This window comes from Spinacia oleracea, chromosome 3 (genome assembly GCF_020520425.1).
Source record: "Spinacia oleracea cultivar Varoflay chromosome 3, BTI_SOV_V1, whole genome shotgun sequence".
Lineage (NCBI taxonomy): Eukaryota > Viridiplantae > Streptophyta > Magnoliopsida > Caryophyllales > Amaranthaceae > Spinacia > Spinacia oleracea.
Window position 1 is genome coordinate 4,552,728 of NC_079489.1, and position 19,323 is coordinate 4,572,050.

General features: G+C 35.7%; 2 protein-coding genes, 1 long non-coding RNA gene and 2 other non-coding genes across 5 annotated transcripts; 2 read left to right on the top strand and 3 right to left on the bottom strand.

Annotated features, from left to right (window-relative positions):
• Positions 1-4,830, bottom strand: LOC110779988 (plastid division protein PDV1). The gene is made up of 2 exons (XM_021984430.2): positions 4,232-4,830; positions 1-860 (listed from the first exon to the last, which is right to left on the bottom strand). The coding sequence occupies exons 1-2, from the start codon at positions 4,577-4,579 to the stop codon at positions 375-377; spliced, it is 834 nt and encodes a 277-aa protein (XP_021840122.1). The 5' UTR covers positions 4,580-4,830; the 3' UTR covers positions 1-374.
• A 3,303-nt stretch (positions 4,831-8,133) lies between these two features.
• On the bottom strand, positions 8,134-8,526 carry LOC130470759 (uncharacterized). Its single transcript, XM_056841271.1, has one exon. The coding sequence runs from the start codon at positions 8,524-8,526 to the stop codon at positions 8,134-8,136; it is 393 nt and encodes a 130-aa protein (XP_056697249.1).
• Positions 8,527-9,122: 596 nt separating this feature from the next.
• On the bottom strand, positions 9,123-9,196 carry TRNAT-AGU (transfer RNA threonine (anticodon AGU)). The gene has a single exon. It is a non-coding gene; the product is annotated as a tRNA-Thr (tRNA).
• Positions 9,197-9,289: 93 nt separating this feature from the next.
• TRNAT-AGU (transfer RNA threonine (anticodon AGU)) lies at positions 9,290-9,363 on the top strand. Its single transcript has one exon. It is a non-coding gene; the product is annotated as a tRNA-Thr (tRNA).
• A 1,748-nt stretch (positions 9,364-11,111) lies between these two features.
• Positions 11,112-12,075, top strand: LOC130470625 (uncharacterized). The gene is made up of 2 exons (XR_008931343.1): positions 11,112-11,509; positions 11,872-12,075. It is a non-coding gene; the product is annotated as an uncharacterized lncRNA (long non-coding RNA).
• Positions 12,076-19,323: the final 7,248 nt, after the last annotated feature.

Below are 19,323 nucleotides of genomic sequence, written 5' to 3' on the forward strand. Positions count from 1 at the left end.
TGACATATTCAGAAAATAACACACTACTCACCTTACACAACAAAATCAGTGGAAGACAAAACTTCATTACAGAATGTCAGAAACCCGTGGTAGGGCCAAGTATACTACTCCCTTCGTCTCGTTTTAGTTGCTCAAAAAAGCTCTCAAAAAAAATAGTCAAATAGATCAAGTAAAACGAGGCGGAGGCTGTATAAGAATCCACTGACCTAAAAAAAACAGGATAGCCTGATATATACAAGCAATTTAGAAGAATTCGTAGCTACAAAAACCCTAAATCTGCCAACATTTTCTTATACCATACGTAGCAAAACTCTTGTTGAAACGACTAATTCCTACAAAACTCGATAAACAAAACAAAAAACGGAACTCACATTTTAACCTCTTGCCAAACGTACATCCAAGGACCCGGTGGAAGAAGAGCCTTTCTTGGTCATTCTGTCTTGATTCAGGGTGATGTTTAACACGTCGTTATGTTTGTATGTTGCTTGTTGAAGATGAAGTAATGCAACCATGCTAAATGCAAATAAAGCAGCATTTCCTAAAACTCCACCTAATTTGTCCAGTTGAAGTGTTCTTTTTGCAGAATCCAAACCAGAGAATAGAAGTCTTACAAAAATGTTAGGGTTTACCCCTTTTTTCTGCATGGAATCCATAGGTGCACTTGCAGGAGGATTGGAGATATTATCAGGTCCGACAAAGCAGCTTGCATCTCTTACGTTTCCCACGAAATCCATAGCTTCGTCTATTACTTTGTATCTTTTCCCGTGGTGTTCAGCTAATCTCAAAGCGAGGATGACCCGGCTTTGCTCTAATCGTGCAAGTGCAGCGTCCCTTTCTGCACGCTGCTGAATCTGCACAGTCTGGCAACATTATCATGCAAATTAGACGTTTAGTCACATAAGGATGTATGATTACCAGCTGAAATCCACAGGAAGCAAACATTTAAAGAGTCACACATAACAAGACAATAGTATAATAACACTAATCATGGACTGATAAATGATTTAGCCACTATTATATATCTTTCTGAAAATTTCAGGTCCATAGATCAACAAACTCAGGTTCACCGGTTGAGAAGAGACTCAGAGAGTCAGAGAAAGAGAGAGTACGTGTGTGTGTGTGTGTGTGTGTGTGTGTGTGTGTGTGTGTGTGTGTGTGTGTGTTTTCTAATCCTAGCTACAGTGCTACATATCTACATTGAACTGGGACTCAAGTTCACACGAACTAAGTGAAACTACATCTTCAAAATGAATCAAAAACCGAATCAATGTTCAGCTCATTGTGAGTGTATGCAAGACACTTTATTTAAGAGAATACTATACTCAAAATCTAAAGTCCCTCACCATAAACATCAACCAAGAACTGTAAGTAATTACTGATACCTGCAACTTTTACCTATTCCTTAATCTTTAGTGCAAAAATGAAACTTCTGAATCCCTTTTGACCGTGTCATTATATTAACACTAGATTTTTTTAGAAGGGTTTGAATGAATCATGGGGAAACATTGAGTTCAACAACCTTCCATCTTCAAACACAACTTCAAGAGGTTGTAATTTTCTTTAGGAATTCTCCACATCTCTCACTTATTAGTAAGTCCAAAATCAGCCTGTATTTGCAATTTTTCGTTTCACTAATCATATCAACCAAACAATTACCGGTAGCATAAAATATACGCATGTACAACATTTCCATCAAATGCCGCTGGGGGAACAAAGTTTTCCTTATAGAGACCAACATCTAGTCCTACCAGATGCTTGTGTCCTCCATTTTCCTAATCCTCGTTAACTCCCTCAAAAAACACACATCTTATTTACCATCAAACAGCACACTGCAGGCAACACCATAAAGCCAGATGCACACCTCTGACATCAATGTTACCACCAATACCCCTAAACAAACTTCTTCCTTACCCCTATGAAAACAGTGTATTTCAATTGACCCGTAATATGATACAAAAACGATCATCCCGCTCTTCCAAAATCAATAAGAAGCGTAGACAATTTTAAGAGTTGTCAAGTTAATCTAAACAGCTCAGAATATAAAATCTCCGACTCCTTAGATATGAACAAGAAACCCAGCCCCCATTAGGCCCAAACTAAAGGATGGAAAGGGGTTGGAGCCTTGGAGGAGAAAGTTGAATGCGCATAAACCCAAGCATTAACAGAGACAATTAGAATTCAAAATTACAGCTCCAAGTGGAAGCAATAATAACTTAGTTAGATCCAGATTATACTACAGCAACAAACCTATGAACTACTCATATTATCCAATTGATATTGTACTCCATACATAATGCTTACTTAGGCAGCCTTATTTGAATACATTAAGTTCTTATGAAAACTTCCCAAATGAACAGAGAATAGCCAAGGCAAACTAGTAATCAACAGCCAAGCCTACATCCATGCATCTGTTAGCCTCTGATGAGTTTTACACCTAAAAGGCAACAATTTCTCACCATCATATCGCTAGAGCCCATGGACTTGGCTAGGAGAAGAAGACAATTGTGTAATGACCTATCCCCATTTGCTTGTCAATTCAGTGGAAAAAAAAAACACCCCACCTTAACATGTTACTGTTTAGTTTCCACCTTTAATCGTTGATGAGGAGACTCTCTTCATAGTTTTACCTACTAGGTATTCAAGAGATCAACATGGAAAGAGACAAACCTAGGCAAATATTTGGATTTTCAGAACTTCATCTAAAGAGAGAAGTACCCCAAAAAAAAATACTGCTTGTTGTAGAACTTCAACAGCTCATATTTACCTATACTCCTATATACAACTGCAGTAACATTCCCATCAAGCCATATATACTAAATGCAAAAGAAAAGGTCCATGGTAAAATTTTTCAAATACAGAGTAGTACGTAAATAAATTCATGACAAGAAATAAGAGGTGAATCAGTTTTCCCGAAATCAATGGGCTTAAAATGTCAAAGCAAATCATACCCTAAAAAACATTAACCAGCTTGTAGATTCAGCTAACAAGGGAGAAAAGTGGAAACGTTCCAGTCACTCGGCTTATTAGTATAAAACGGGATCAAAATTTGGGAGTTCTACAGCTCACCGAATGAGGTAATATTGTCATAAGAAAATCACTTATAGAACTATAGTGATCGTGTTAATGACTACAATCTAGGAATAACATATTCAACCACAGAAAGCTATCTACAAAGCCAAGGAAGCATGCTTGGAGCTTAGACTCTTAGAGATGTTTTATAGAACCCGTCACTGAATCACCGATTACAACTTTTACCTCAATCTGTCAGAATAATCGGTACCATCCACTGTTCATCGCCCATATACACAAATAAAACGAGACACTAATAGAAACAAAAACAACCCAAAAGAAAACTTGGAAACAAAGAAGCTAATACCCACCTAAAACTACTCCTGGGAAGTCTTGTATACAAAATGAAGCAACACATATATAAGTACAATATAAACTACGAAGTACATAGCAATAAATTCATTGACTATTCTTCATTTACTAGTATATTATAATCTTATTGATTACTAACAGGATCCAAGAGCCACAATCTGGATATATAACAATTATGAGTAAGCGACATCAACAAAACAAACAAACAAACAGAAACAATATGTTTATTCCACAACCATTAGATTAACAGAAAGAAAAAGACAATCACAACAACCAGATGACAAACAAATCCAGCAATAATTTGGTGACTGCATCATCTGAGTTAGATATATGCAATTATAATACGAAATAACCAATTAACCTACCACTTATAAATATTAATGTACAGTCAAATTCTCCTGGGGAAAAAAATGGCAGTCTAAAAATCGAGCTCGATTTCTTAGAGAACCCAACATTGCACATCAACAAACCACCCGATATATCAACCCCAGAAATTTCTAATTTTTTGTGTAACAAAAATTCAAACAAATCCCGTCTTCATCACTTCCTTTTGTGGCTTTCTGTGCCTTACATTCTACAATAACGATGGTTCTGAGCAGAATATTACAAGCTCTACATGTTGGCCATAAGAACATTTAAACATGATACCGGTAAATCTAAAATTCTAATCAATTGACCTGTTAAAATCAGAACACATATTGTAGGAATACCCAGAAAAACGTCAAATTATGCAAAAATCAACAATCTGGAGCTGAAATTTAATTATCAACATAACAAATTTACCTACATTTCTCACAAACAATTATTCAGAAAACAGAAACGATTAAAATGCATAATAGAAAAAACTAACATGGAAAAACTCTAGCTGTTCTTCGAGATTCTCGAGGGCAGAGCGGATAGAATTAAGACTCTTAGCCTCAGCAATGGCGCAATTCTTGTCAAAATCCTTAAAAAAAACAAACCCATTAGAATTATTATTCATGTAATCCTTAAAATCATCAAAAAACTGAGGCTGAGATTGATGTTTGTTGTTGTTGTTGTTCTTGTCATTTTGAATGTTGGAATTTTTGAGGGATTTAGTGGAATTAACGAAATGGGTACGAGAAATGGAATGAATTTCATCACTAAGTTTATCATGTAAATCCCAAATCTTCTCTAGAACAGCTTCAACCTCATCCATCTCAACATCTCGTTTCATTTTTAATTTTTTTCCCCCTAGGGTTGCGAAAAATGGAGGGAAAATCGATGAGATATTTGGGAATTTCTTTTGGTATTGCTTGATGTTGGAGGCTAATGAATGGAAGAGAGAGAAAAGCGAAAAAAAGCAACAGCAACCCCAGACAGTTTCTTCCCAGGAGCTGGCAAAGTAAGAGAGAGAAATGAGAGAGAAAGAAGAAAAGAGGTTGTAAGCACGATTTTGAATTTGGACCAATTTTTTTTGTGTAGTGTTGGTGAAGGGATTGTTTGCCACACAACACATATGGACATTCTATTTTTTGTATGTGGGCTTTTTTTCATTTTGGTGGCCCCTTTTTAACGAAAGATGTTGAATTTGTGTTTTGGGGTTTTCCGATGTCGAAAAGGGTGGTGATGTAGATGGAACACCGCTTGTATCGTGGTCCTCGTGGTGGTGGTTTCGCGTACCAAGGTGCAATTTACGTGAAAATTATTAGGTGAACTCGGGGTGCATTGTGCACCCATAGGTATTTTTGTATACATTGCTGATCTCTATCACATTGTCTCCTCATATATGAGGAGAAAATATGAGAAGGTGCACCGTGCACCCTGGTGCATGTAATATGTTCTACGACTTAGGAGGGAGAGTAATAGTACATACATGCAAGTGTACACGAGTAAATGACACGTGCTAGCGTTTTTAAAGTGTGGTTGTGTAGTGTTGTGGATGAAGTATCGCTTGTGTTGTGGTCCTCGTTAGGGGTGTTCATAAAAAACCGTAACCGCGTACCGTACCGAAAACCGAAAAAACCGACCTAAATGGGCGGTAAACCGAACCGAAAAAATAATATAAACGGTTACGGTTACCGAACCGGCAAAATTAACGGTTAAACGGGTCGGTTACGGTTACAATTTTTGACAAAACGGTTAACCGAATAAACCGAAACTTATTTTTTCAAAAAAATTATTCAATTTGATTTAGTTGAAGGTGACAAAATCACAAAATTATAGGTGAAGTATTTTAGTAAAAAAATGTTTGTTTGTGCACAACTAGCCCAATTAGTGTACTTACTTCTTAGGCTCTTAGCCCATTAGTCCGTTCTTGAAACAATAAGTACGTTACTTCGTAATTTTGTTTGAATTTGATGAAATTGTGTAATTTTAGACGTTGTTTAGACTTATTTTTCTTTGACTTGATCTTCTATTTCAAATTGTTGTTTTTTGTAAAAAAAAATAATACGATAAATGTGATCCAAAATAAAAATAAATAATTTAATAGCGGTTTATGGTTAACCGGGTAACCGTACCGAAACCGCGGTTAACCGTTTAAACGGTAACCGGTTTAAACGATACGGCTACGGTTCATGAAAATGCCGAACCGAAATTTTCGGTTACCGAACCGAATCCAATTTCGGGACGGTTAACCACCCATGAACACCCCTAGTCCTCGTGGAGGTGGTTTCGCGTACCAAGGTGCAACTTAGTACGGCGAATAAAAGTATATACATGCAAGTGTGCGCGAGCAAATGACATGTGCTCACGTTTTCAAAGTGTGGGTGTGTAATCGTTTGTGTTGTGGTCCTCGCGGAGCTGGTTTCGTGTGCAATTTAGGAGGGCGAATGTAAATAATATATGCGCAAGTTCGCGCGAGTAGAAGACACTTGATAGCGTTTTCAAAGTGCGATTTTGTTGGACAAGTTTTCTTGAGATCAAGTTGGGAGGAAGGGGTTCGAAAAGCACTTATGAATTTTTTTTGTTCTTGATTGAATTTGTTGATGTTTTTGTGTTATTAATAGGTGGTTGATCATGAAATTCATACATTATCCGTAAGTACCACAACCTTATAATTAAGTGCGTGTTCAATTTAACTTATTTTAATTACTTTGATTTATTTAGTAAAATTAAGTCCAGATAAATTCAATACAACAAAAATAAGTTTTTCCAAACAATTGAGAGACACAGACAAAATAAGTTTTTCATCAAAAATAAGTTCAAATAAATTCAATAAGTCCAATTAAGTTCATATAAACTCATATAAGTGCATATAAGTTAATCTTAATCAAATTCAGTTGAACCAAACAAAGGATAAAATACTTTTAACTTAACTACTCCATATAGCAAATAGATGTCCCAAAAAGAACTATTGAGTACTCCTATATTATTAAGACATTCCAATTTATGTGACCTAGAAATTGAATTTGATTTATTGAGACTCTTATTTTTTTTTATACAAAAATTCTAATAATCGTTGGTGGTTTTATCATTGCCCCCTCATGTGCACTTTAATTTGGAGGACAATTTATGTATATATGTTCCAAGATAAGGCAGCCCTACATACTTGAGCATTACCACTAATACGTAGAACAACCGTACCCTTTATGAAAAAGAGCCACTCGATTTTTTGTGGTAACGCCCTAAACACCTTTAATGTTAGTAAATTAGCATCCATTAACATGATCCTTAGTACAAAATTTCGACCATAAATCTTATTCTTGACTTCTAGATCGATACTCCGTAGTTATTCACTGACATAATGGTTGACAGATTTCAATCTTACTACTCCTTCCGTCCCTTAATACTCGCATCGATTTGATCGGTGTGGAGTTTAAGACACTTAAATTGACTTATTAATTTAATTGGTGGTAGTTGATAGTGGGGTTACTCGGTTAGGTCGTGTACTAGTGGTTAAAATTTTGTTCTCTTCACCTGGTATTGTCGGATTTGAATGGCTTATATGAATGTTTATTTGGTTTTTCTGGTCTGATTTGATCTAATAAATAATAAGAACAACTTAACAAGTTGAATAAAATAAGGCCTAATACGTCATATGGTATGTAAGAAAGGTTACACATTCGAATACCCCCATTTGTAATTTGTATTTTCTTTATAGCTCAATAGCGCACAAAGAATTCTATCAACAAAAAAAATAGTGCACAAGGAAAATAAAATACGTTGAATTTCACCATATTATATTAGTGATTAAGTAAACCAACTTAAGTTGGGAGTTGGTGGGGAACTCAACTTGTAACTTAGAGGTCACAGGGTCGAACCCCTTCAAATGGGTTATGCTTGGGAGTGGCTCAAACAATGACCTACGTAGCTGGGTTGGTTAACCTGCGATATGTGATGGTTCAATAGGGTCATTCTTCATATTCTCTCCGTCCCGAAATACTCACAACGTTTTGACCGGACAGGTTTGCCAATGCACAAGTTTGACCACCACTATCTTAACTACATATTATAAAAACTTATAAAATATTACTATTTTGAAAATATACATTAAGATGAAGCCAATAATATATTATATATTCAAATTTGTTTTTATACACTTAAGGTCAAAATGATTGTGTAAATAATGCAAAAAGTCAAACCGTTTCGTATATTACGGGACAGAGAGAGTACCTATTAACAAAAATGAGTGATTAAGGCATTATCTTCTAGACTCTAGGGGGCCGTTTGGTTCGCAAGGGGTAAACGGAATGGAATCAAGAATGGGATAGAAGGGTAATGGAAATCATTCCCTTTGATATAAAATGTTGTTTGGGAGCTTTTTATTAATTTCATTCACCTTCCTTCTCACCATTTTTTCTGACCACCTCCACCTCCCCCTCCCTCCGGCGCCGCCCCCTTCGTCTCCTTCTCTCCTCTTCGCCGCCGCGCCCTTCCCTCTCCTTCTCCCTCTGTCGCCGCCGCCCCCCCTCCGTCGAGCTCCTTCTCTCCTCTTCGCTGCCCCTCCCTTTCCTTCTCTCTGTCGCCGCCGCCCCTCCCCCGCCCCCTCCGTCTCCTTCTCTCCTCTTCGCCGCCCTTCCCTCTCCTTCTCCCTCTATCGCCGCCGTCTCTCCCCCACCCCCTCCGTCTCCTTATCTCCTCTTCGTTTCCCTTCCCTCTCCTTCTCCATTTTCGCCGCCGCCCCTCTCCGCCCCCTCCGTCTCCTTCTCTCCTTTTCGCCGCCGCCCCCTCCGTCTCCATCTCTCCTTTTCGCCGGTGGTTGATCTGGTGGCTGGGTGAGGTGGGGGTTCAGGTGACTTAGGTTGATCAAGGTTGGTCAAGTGGTGGTCAACGTTTTTGAGAGGTGTTGGGGGGAATGGGAATGGAAAAGTCTAGGGGGGGTGGGGAATCAAGGTAGAAGGTTTTGGGGTAACCCAAAAATGAAATTGGGTAAAGGAAATGGTGAAACATGCCAAACAAACGACAACAAAGGGAATGATATCAGTCCATTCCTTTTCCCTTTCCTGAATACCCCCAACCAAACGCCCCCTAGATGTCAATTAAATTGATGAATTTTCTTTTGAGGAATACAATCAAAAGTTTGTAATTAACAAGCCATTTTTTTATTCACGTGTTAAATCCAAGTAAAGTCCACATAATGACAAAGTTTTGATCTCCAAAGTAGATAATTAAAGGAGAATACATGCATTATTACAGTTATAAATCCAACGATATCCTGCTTAATTATAACCATTTTTGTAGGATCTCCATCAGATATACTAGCTTGACCAAACTCTCCTTCTAAATTGTTGAACATTTATTTAACAACTTAAAAAATACTAAAAACAAATCTTCATTGCTCTCGTTGAGAGTCGAACTCAAGACCTCCCGCTTACTAAACGGGTGCTCTAACCAACTGAGCTACGAGAGCTTTACGTTCAGTTGCAAAAACTAAATGCTTACAAACTACTCTATCCAACTGCCACTGGCGACGAAAGCTTGAATTATAGCAACTGAATGTAAAGCTCTCGTAGCTCAGTTGGTTAGAGCACCCGTTTAGTAAGCGGGAGGTCTTGAGTTCGACTCTCAACGAGAGCAATGAAAGATGTGTTATATTCTTTTTGTCGTTATTTATGCTCTACACTGGGTAAACGTGACGGGTCTTGATCAAAAAATTATGGGGGATTAAGGTTTGATATTTTAACGTTTTACTCAATATAGATGCATATCACCATCATTTTATATGCATATGTTTATATAATTAATAATTTTCAAAACCTTATTAGCAACCTGATCCCGAACGGTCCCGGTGGAAAATCTTCCCCTGTCTACGAGGTAGAGTAATAATTCAACAAGAGTTTTGGGTTCGACTCTCAATGAGAGCAATGAATATGTGTTTTTAGTATTTTTGTCGTTACTACAATTGGTAAATCGCATTAGAGAGAGTTTATGTGACGATCTTGATCAAAAAATTATGGGAAACCACGGTCTGATACTTCAACATATTACTAGGGATGTCAGTGGGGTGGGTTTTGCGGGAGACCCGTCCCGCATCCGCCCCAAATAGGCGGGGATGGAGGTAGGTTAGACGGGTGATGGGGCGGGGATGGGTATAAAAATTGTACCCGCCATGGGTGATGGGGCGGGTGTGGATTTTGTGTTGAACCCGCCCCATCGCCGCCCGCCCCGCCCCATCCCCACTCGCTCCGCTTCATACCCGCCATGGGTGATGGGGTGAGTTTGAATTTATTTACATCTTTAGGTGATAATATAAATTTAGGTGAGATTTTTATGTTTTTTGTTTGGATTTTTTTTATGACGAGTATTTTTTCGATTATGTAGGTTACTTTAGTCGTAAGGTATTTTTTTTCTATTGTTAACTTTGATTAATCCGTATATATGGCAAATGTTTGCTAAATAAGAAAAATTAGGCGGGTATTAACGCGGGTATGAAGCGGGGATAAGACGGGGATGGATAACCAGTTGGGTGGCGGGGCGGGGATGGATTTTAGCTTACACCCATTGGGGCGGGGATGGGAATGAATTTTGTATCCGCCATGGGTGATGGGGCGGGGATGGGGATGAAAATTTTAGGTGGGGATGGGAATGGAGGGACCTACATCCGCATCCGGCTCGCCCCATTGACATCCCTACATATTACTCAATATAGGTGTATGTCACCAACATTTTATATGCATATATTTATATAATTAATAATTTCAAAAACCTTATTAGCAACCTGATCCCGAATAGCCCAGGTGAAAGATCTTCCCCTGTCTACGAGGTAGAGTAATAATTCAACAAGAGTTTTGGGTTCGACTCTCAACGAGAGCAATGAAGATGTGTTTTTAGTTTTTTTGTCATTAATTATGCTCTACAATTGGTAAATCGCATTACATGTGGCGGATCTTGATCAAAAAATTATGGGGGTCAAAGTCTGATACATGCATGTCACCAACATTTTATATGCATATTATAGTTTATATAATTAATAATTTTAAAAACCTTATTAGCAACCTGATTCCAAAAAACCCATGTGGAAGCTCTTCTTTTGTCTACGAAGTAGAGTAATAATTCAACAAGTGTTTTTGAGTTGGACAAGAGTACTAACCATTAAAAGGGATTGTCTATATTTTACCTCTTTTTGGTCTTAAAGGGTGGCTCTCAAGTTATACTATATGTCTAAAAGAACATATTCCGTTTTATGGGGAAAATGCAAGCTAGATCATGCATGGTTAATTTGTTATAATAATATTCGATTTCCCACTTTATATAATTTCGTCTAATTCCTCTCTCTATATAAGCTTGACATATTGAGAGATCTTGATATAATATATACACACAATGCAATCCAATGTAGAGAGCAACATTTATTTGTTATTGGAGAGGTGTAATACCCTTATTGCCCTTGTAGCTTATTCAAAAAAAAAAAAAGTGTTGTTGAAAAGGAGAGAAAGAGAGTGTATGTTTACGTGCGAGCGTGTGGGATCGAGGAGAGGGCTTACATGAAAATGGGAGGGATAGTTGAGTAGCCAAGGATGACTTGCCTGCTTCTTAGTGCAGTGATCGAGGGTCGTCGATCTGTTTCTGATCGACACTCGCTCTCTATGAGGTGTCAGGCAGTCTCCTTGGCTATCTTAACGGCCTCCTATGTCTCTCATGCTAGCCCCCCGGCCTCTCGACTCTTCTTTCGTCTAATGGCCAAATTTAAACAACATTTTGTCTCACAATTATTAAACTCAAGGTATCATGTAATTTACTTTCTTAATTTCTTTGTCCCCCCACCTCACCTCCATCAACGAACAAAAAGAGGAATTAGGTGTTATATTTTATTTTATTTTTAAATTATCCTGAAAAGAATCATAGAAATATAATAATATAGACGAGATTTGATCTCACGTTTTGAATCCCTCTTCCAAATTTAAAAAACGTTGACCAACAAAGTTAATTGGCACCAAATATAATCTACCTCATATAAGAATGCAAAACATATATCTATGTATTATATATCAACGTGTCAATCATTCTAATTTCTCTTAATTAACATGAATAATTCATTTAAATAAATAGTATGGTGAAATTTTGTTTAACGTTGCTATTGTGTAGAAATGGTTCAGGCCAAGAAAGTGACGAACTAGTCTGGTGAAGTATACGGGCCGGGCCATCAACAACTATCCGAAACCCAAGATAGTGAAGTACTCCAAAGTCAAAAGTGGTTTTCAAGAGATGCAAACGGGTCAATCTGATCCAATGTTCTCGGTGTATATTATTGGGTTACAAACTCAAATGAAGCCGAAATTTTGGCCATAATCTTTGCACTTTAATAGAAGGGCCACTTTCTACAACATGACATACTAAGAATAAATCAAGGGGTAAAATCTTACCATGAAAGCATACATGCTCTCAGATTCAATCTCAGGTTTTGGGAACCTCTTAGTACTTTACGACCTAAGTTAGTTGATATCTACTATCTAATTAAATCGTCATGGCCCGCGTGCAAACAAAGAGCGACCATGGAGTTTGGCCTAAGATATACTTCCTCCATTTTTTTTAATTGCACCATCTGTGATTTCACGCTTGCCAATGCACTATTTTAACCACTAATATCTCTCATTATACATTTTAAAAAGTTATAAAAATTTGATAATTTGAAAGTATATTTCGAGACGAATCTAACAAGATCCCACATGAATATATTTTTCCTTACATATAAATCACAAAAAATAACTATATAAGAATATGTGAATAGTGCTAAAACCAAGATGGTGCAATTATTAAAAAATGGAGGAAGTATAAGACTCACTAGATTAGATCTCGTGCATGCATGTATATTACAAAAAGTATATTTTACCATATTTTTGTAAAATAATTGAGTAACAAAATAATTGTTCAAAAATAAAATAGCTAGTACGGAGTACAAACGATCTTGCAGATTTTCAAAAGATTAATAAAGTTAAGATATGTTTTACTTCCTCCGTTTGTTTTTACTCGCAACATTGGTTACTTTCACGCGTGTCAATGCACAACTTTGGTCATTAATATCTATAATTTTTTTTAAGCAAAAATTATAAAAAGTTGATATTCTAAAAATACACATTGAGACGAATCTAACAAGACTCAACATGACTATGTATACACTGAGACAAATTCAACAAGATTTCACTTTCCACCATAAAATAGTATACACTGAGACAAATTCAACAAGATTTCACTTTCCACCAATTTAACTATCCCAAATTCTTATATGAGACTGTCCTCACCATCAACTGATGGTGAGACCAGTTCACACTTGCGAATTTAGGTATGTTACTTCTATAGCTTAGACATGTTACTTTTTTCTTATAATTTTAGAGGAATTACTTTTTTTTAGTTTAGATATGTTACTTCTATAGTTTATACATGTTACTTTTTTTATACGGAGTAGTTTTAGGGGAGATACCTTCTTAGTTTAGGTATGTTACTTCTATAGTTTAGACATGTTACTTTTTTTTTAATAATTTTAGAGGAGGTATTTTTTTTAGTTTAGGTATGTTACTTCTATAGTTTAGACATGTTACTTTTTTTTATACGGAATAGTTTTAGGGGAGGTACATTTTTAGTTTAGGTATGTTACTTCTATAGTTTAGACATGTTACTTCTTTTTTATATATAATTTTAGAGGAGGTACTTTTTTAGTTTAGGTATGTTATTTCTATAGTTTAGATCTGTTACTTTTTTTTATATATAGTTTTAGAGGAGGTACGCTATTGGTTTCACGCTCGTCACACCATTGATGGTGTGACTGGTCTTACAAGAGACGCGCTGTTTAACTATTTATACATTAGCGTACAATTAGGGTCAAAGTTTAGTTAAATCACAAGGTAAGATTGTACCAGACTAGAAAACAAAGAAAATTATACCAAAGCAGACCAAGTCTTTAAAACTCCTATCATAAGTTCATAACATACGGAGTAACATACATTATATTTCAGGTGAAGAAAATATATCCAATTTTGAGTAAAATAAGTTATAATAACCATTAATTATAAGTCCATGTCAAGAAAACATTAAAATCTACTACTAAAATAAGTTTAACGCAAGAAAAAATAAATTCATTAGGTCTACAATAAGTTCAGATTATTGAAAATTCAGTAGAATTGTACAATCGCATACCTTTCAAAATTTGTATACCCATTGAGTCGGGGGTGGGGGGTGGGGACGTGGGGTAACAGTCAATCGAATAGTTGTGAAAAAAGTTATGCCCTCGGGAAAATATAGTTTTGCTGGCTCAAGATTTGAGCAAATCAAACTCAAAAGTCAACTTCCCTAAGGGTTAGTTGATTTCTTTGACTTTTTTAAAATTTTCTGTTAGAAGAATATATACTCTCCAGTCTGCATGGCCTGCCATAGTGCCATGCATGCAAATAGTATATCATATGAAAAGGATAAGATTCCAAGAAATTAGTTAAATAAAATTGTACCCTTTTAACCTTTTTGGTAGCCTATATATATAGAACTAATTCAAACAATGCTATAATGCAAATTCAGACATAGTTTCTCCTAGAGTACGTATATAATTAATGCATGAAGTGAAATGTTATATGTTTATTGTTTGGTAGCTAAGGATGACTTGCCTGCTTATTTCTCGATCTTTTGATTGAGAGTTTTTCTCAATCAAATACGGAGTAGTTGTCAGACAGTCTCCTTGGCTATCTTGACAAGCTCTCATCTTTCATGCTAGGCTTTCCTCTTCGGTCCATCTACGAATATGCACAAGTGTGCGAATAATGTATACCATAATTAAGATCGAGAGTGAGCACGAAGATAAGCTAAATCCTTTCGTTTTAAGGTAAACTCACATAGTGTATGTGCTATGGACCGATTATATCTTGGTCCAGTTGCTAAGACTAAGGATCTGTATACGATAAGTTTTAAGTTGAGATTTTCTCTTCCTCCATTTGTAATTTATATTGCCCTTGTAACCCTCATTTAGAAAAATAAAATTAAAAAATCACAATGTGATGTGGACTCCAACGACTATACTCCGTACAAGCTTAACTCAACCCGAGATGGGCCGCAAGACATGACACATCTATTAAAGATGCCTACGTACATAATTATTATGAACTGTAAAATTTGGGCTTATAGTTTATTAGGATATAATTCCTCCGTTCCACAAAGATGCATCATTTCTCATTGTACGTATACCAACGCACTTATTTGATCATTAATATAGCTAAATGCGTATAAGTAAAAATTATAAAAAGTTGATATTTGGAATCCTTGCATTAATACGAATTTAACAAGATCTCACTTGACTATGTTTTTTCTTACACAACAGTGAAAGAAAGGTTGTCAAAGTTGATTGATGAATAGTGCGCAAATGAGAAATGATGCATCTATTGTGGAATAGAGGAAGTATAAACAACACTATTATAGTATCATGACTATCATCTAACAATAACGTCTAAAGATTCAACACTTAAATTGTTGGCCTTACATCTTGATACGTACAACACTGCTACAACGGTACAAGTATACAAAGTGTAATCTAAATGCTATCTTAGTTCTCATTGTCATTTGTAGTGTAAGAGAATATGGAAGATTTTCTACGTACAATAGTCCTATATTCGTTCTCAAATTGTCATGTGCACGTTACATTATTAGTACGTAATTAATATTGCAGAAAGATAAGATAAACTCTATTATAACTTCATTTTATTGTTGGGTCTCTTAAGCCCATTTACCACCCAAAATTGAGTAAATTTTTGGCTATACCCGGGTACAGCCAAAGCTGGCTGTACCCCCATCCAAAACGATGTCGTTTTGTGTTGTTTAAAATGAACATTAATATACTGGTACAAAAATGAACATTTACTATTTCGGAAATGAACATTTATTTATTTATTTGGAATGAACATTGACTATTTTGGAAATGAACATTTATTTATTTATTTGGAAATAAACTACAAAAATGAACATTTACTATTTCGAAAAAGAACATTTATTTAGTTATTTGGAATGAACATTTACTATTTTGGAAATGAACATTTATTTATTTATTTGGAAATAAACAATATAGGCGCTTGTAAAAACATAAAAAACCAATGAAGTGAATAATTTCATTATGAACATTAACCATATATTTATTGTGAACAAACAAATAAACAAGAAAGAACAAATAATTCAACAAAAAAGAACAAACAATATAAAAAAGAACATAAAATTCCAGAAAAAAGAACAACCAATACAACAATTATGAACAATTTTATGATGAATTTTAAAGCCAACATGAAAAAACAAACAATACAACAAGAAAGAACAAATACTGGTACAAAAATGAACATTTACTATTGCGGAAATGAACATTTATTTATTTATTTGGAATGAACATTTACTATTTTGGAAATGAACATTTATTTATTTATTTGGAAATAAACTACAAAAATGAACATTTACTATTTCGGAAATGAACATTTATTTAGTTATTTGGAATGAACATTTACTATTTTGGAAATGAACATTTATTTATTTATTTGGAAATAAACAATATAGGCGCTTGTAAAAACATAAAAGACCAATGAAGTGAACAATTTCATTATGAACATTAACCATATATTTATTGTGAACAAACAAATAAACAAGAAAGAACAAATAATTCAACAAAAAAGAACAAACAATATAAAAAAGAACATAAAATTCCAGAAAAAAGAACAACTAATACAACAATTATGAACAATTTTATGATGAATTTTAAAGCCAACATGAAAAAACAAACAATTCAACAAGAAAGAACAAATACTGGTACAAAAATGAACATTTACTATTTCGGAAATGAACATTTATTTATTTATTTGGAATGAACATTTACTATTTTGGAAATGAACATTTATTTATTTATTTGGAAATAAACTACAAAAATGAACATTTACTATTTCGGAAATGAACATTTATTTATTTATTTGGAATGAACATTTACTATTTTGGAAATGAACATTTATTTATTTATTGGGAAATACACAATATAGGCGCTTGTAAAAACATAAAAGATCAATGAAGTGAACAATTTCATTATGAATTTTAAAGCCAACATGAAAGAACAAACAATATAACAAGAAAGAACAAACAATAAAGCAGATAATTATTATGAACAAAAAAATAAACAAAAAATAACAAAAAATTCAACAAAAAATAACAAACAATATAAAAAAGAACATAAAATTCCAGAAAAAAGAACAAACAATACAACAATTATGAACAATTTTATGATGAATTTTAAAGCCAACATGAAAGAACAAACAATACAACAATAAGTTTGATGAATGAATTTAAAAAACAACAAGAAAGAACAAACAGTACAACAAGAAAGAACAAACAATACAAAAAGAAATAATAAAAGATTAATGAAGAGTTTAATTATGAACATTAACCATATGATTATTATAAAAAACAAATAGACAAGAAAGAACAAGCAATATTAAAAAAAAACATAAAGTTCTAGAAGAAAGAAAAAAAAATACAACAATTATGAAAATTTGATGATGAATTTAAAAAACAACATGAAAGAACAAACAGTACAACAAAAATGAACAAACAGTACAACAAGAAAGAACAAACAGTACAATAAGAATGAACAAACAGTACAATAAAAAAGAACAAACCGTCGACAAGAATGAACAAACAATATGAGCGTGTCATTTTTGGGGGGTACAGCCAGAGTTGGCTGTACCCGGGTATAGCAGTTAGCAATTATTTGCAACATTTTATTCTCCAACAATTTTGGCAGGCTCAGCCCATTTGTAATAAGCACATCTTAAATACTATCATTAAATAATTATATTCCAAAGACATATCACTGATTAATGAGTTCTTGACCACACGGTTAAGACTTAAGAGTAGACATGTCAAAACACTACAAGAACTTGTAATATTTTGACATGTCTACTCTTAAGTCTTAACCGTGTCAAAACTACTTTAGCGACGGGATTTCCCGTTGTTAATGGTACAATTTCTTGTGGTGAAAATCGTCTCAAACCCGACCCGAAAATATTAGGTCTTGGACAAGATTTTGTAACCCGTAACCCGATTTTATCCGAACCTGAAAAGTAATGCGCCAAAACCTGACTGAACCTGTTTTTGACCTCACCGATTGAAAAGCTTTATATTTATAGTAATAAATGAGATTATGAGTAATTTTAAGCATAATAAAGACGTTGTTGTTACTATTGTTGGGTGCAATATGATTTTTGTTGTGGGGTTTTTCCGGTGAGATACCTTGGAGGTTTCTTGGTAACTTTTACAGATTAAACAAGATTGTATTTTTATAGAGAGAGAAAGTAGAGAGAAGGCAGAGCAGCAATTGCTCTAGAATGTATTGATTGTGACCCCTTTTTCTAGGGAAGTGGGAATATTTATAGTACTAGGTTTTTGAGGGATTGACCTAATATTCCCCTTACATGATTGGCTGGGGAATGGGAGGAGGACACGTGTCCTTTCTCCTTACAATTCTCTGGTCTCTTTTGGCAATAGTGGGCTGTTTGGGCCTATTGTGCTTAGTCATTCACTTGGGATACATACTAATTAAGCCCCTTTCCAGGTATAGGTTTTATACATACATTTATACACACTTAAATACATACATTGTAGATACCTAGATTAATACTCATGCCTCGGAGTAGACTTCGTATGATTTCTGCTTAGGGGGCGCAATACGTGCCATGTGTCACGTCCTCATTGGTACACGAAGGCACGGTAATTTTGCCCACAACATTTGCCCCTCAAGAAGGGCATTTCTGGAAACACATTCCGGGTATCGCTTCTTGACTCTTGTTTTGCATCTTCATCTTTGGGTCAGGTGTTGAGATGGTGACACGTGTCACCTTTCTCCATTTTGCCCCTCCCTATATATAGAGGTGAGGGGGGTAAATTTCATTTTTTACATTTCGTTTTCACAGAGCTTTCATAGGCGATTTCCGGCGTGTTCCTACCACCATCAGGCGATTTCCGGCCACCACGAGACTCATCCTTTTCCTCGTCACACTCATCCTGTTCTTCGCGAAATTCATCCCGTTCTTCGCGATACTCATCCTGTTCTTCACCAAGTACTTCGCAGATCTTTCAAGGTTAGTTTTCGCCATTTTTGTTATCCTCTTGTCATTTTTCTCTTTGTTAGCGGCCGACCTCTTAGTACTAGGTAAGGGTTTAAAGGTTTTATTTAAGATTTTTCCGCCGTTCATCTTTTGTCGGGGCGGACGTCCAATCGCGTCTTTTTCTTCATTGTTGGTCACCCCTAAGCCGTGCTTCGTTCACTATGCAGAAGGCATGGCTAGAACCAAGCAAACGGCAGATCCTACGCGCCTGCGCTTGCGGGAAGAAGCATCGACACCTCCTAGGGAGAGATATTCTTCCACCGCTTCGGCAGTCGACGAAGAATTTGCCGAACTCTTTCAAGAGATCGACGAGTACGTCGAGGCGGGGGAGCAGGCGGCAAGCTCGTCGGAGGGTACAGCGAGCCAGGCAGTGGGGGAGCCAAGCGTCGCTCCATTGTCATCGGCCGCCGAGGAACAAGAAGCTGCTCCC

Excerpts from the sequence above, each read along its gene's own strand:
- LOC110779988 (XM_021984430.2), bottom strand. The coding sequence starts at position 4,579 with ATGAAACGAGATGTTGAGATGGATGAGGTTGAAGCTGTTCTAGAGAAG. Across the intron at positions 861-4,231 it reads AACAGCTAGAGTTTTTCCAT|ACTGTGCAGATTCAGCAGCG; the intron begins GTTAGTTTTTTC and ends TAATGTTGCCAG.
- LOC130470759 (XM_056841271.1), bottom strand. The coding sequence starts at position 8,526 with ATGGAGACGGAGGGGGCGGCGGCGAAAAGGAGAGAAGGAGACGGAGGG.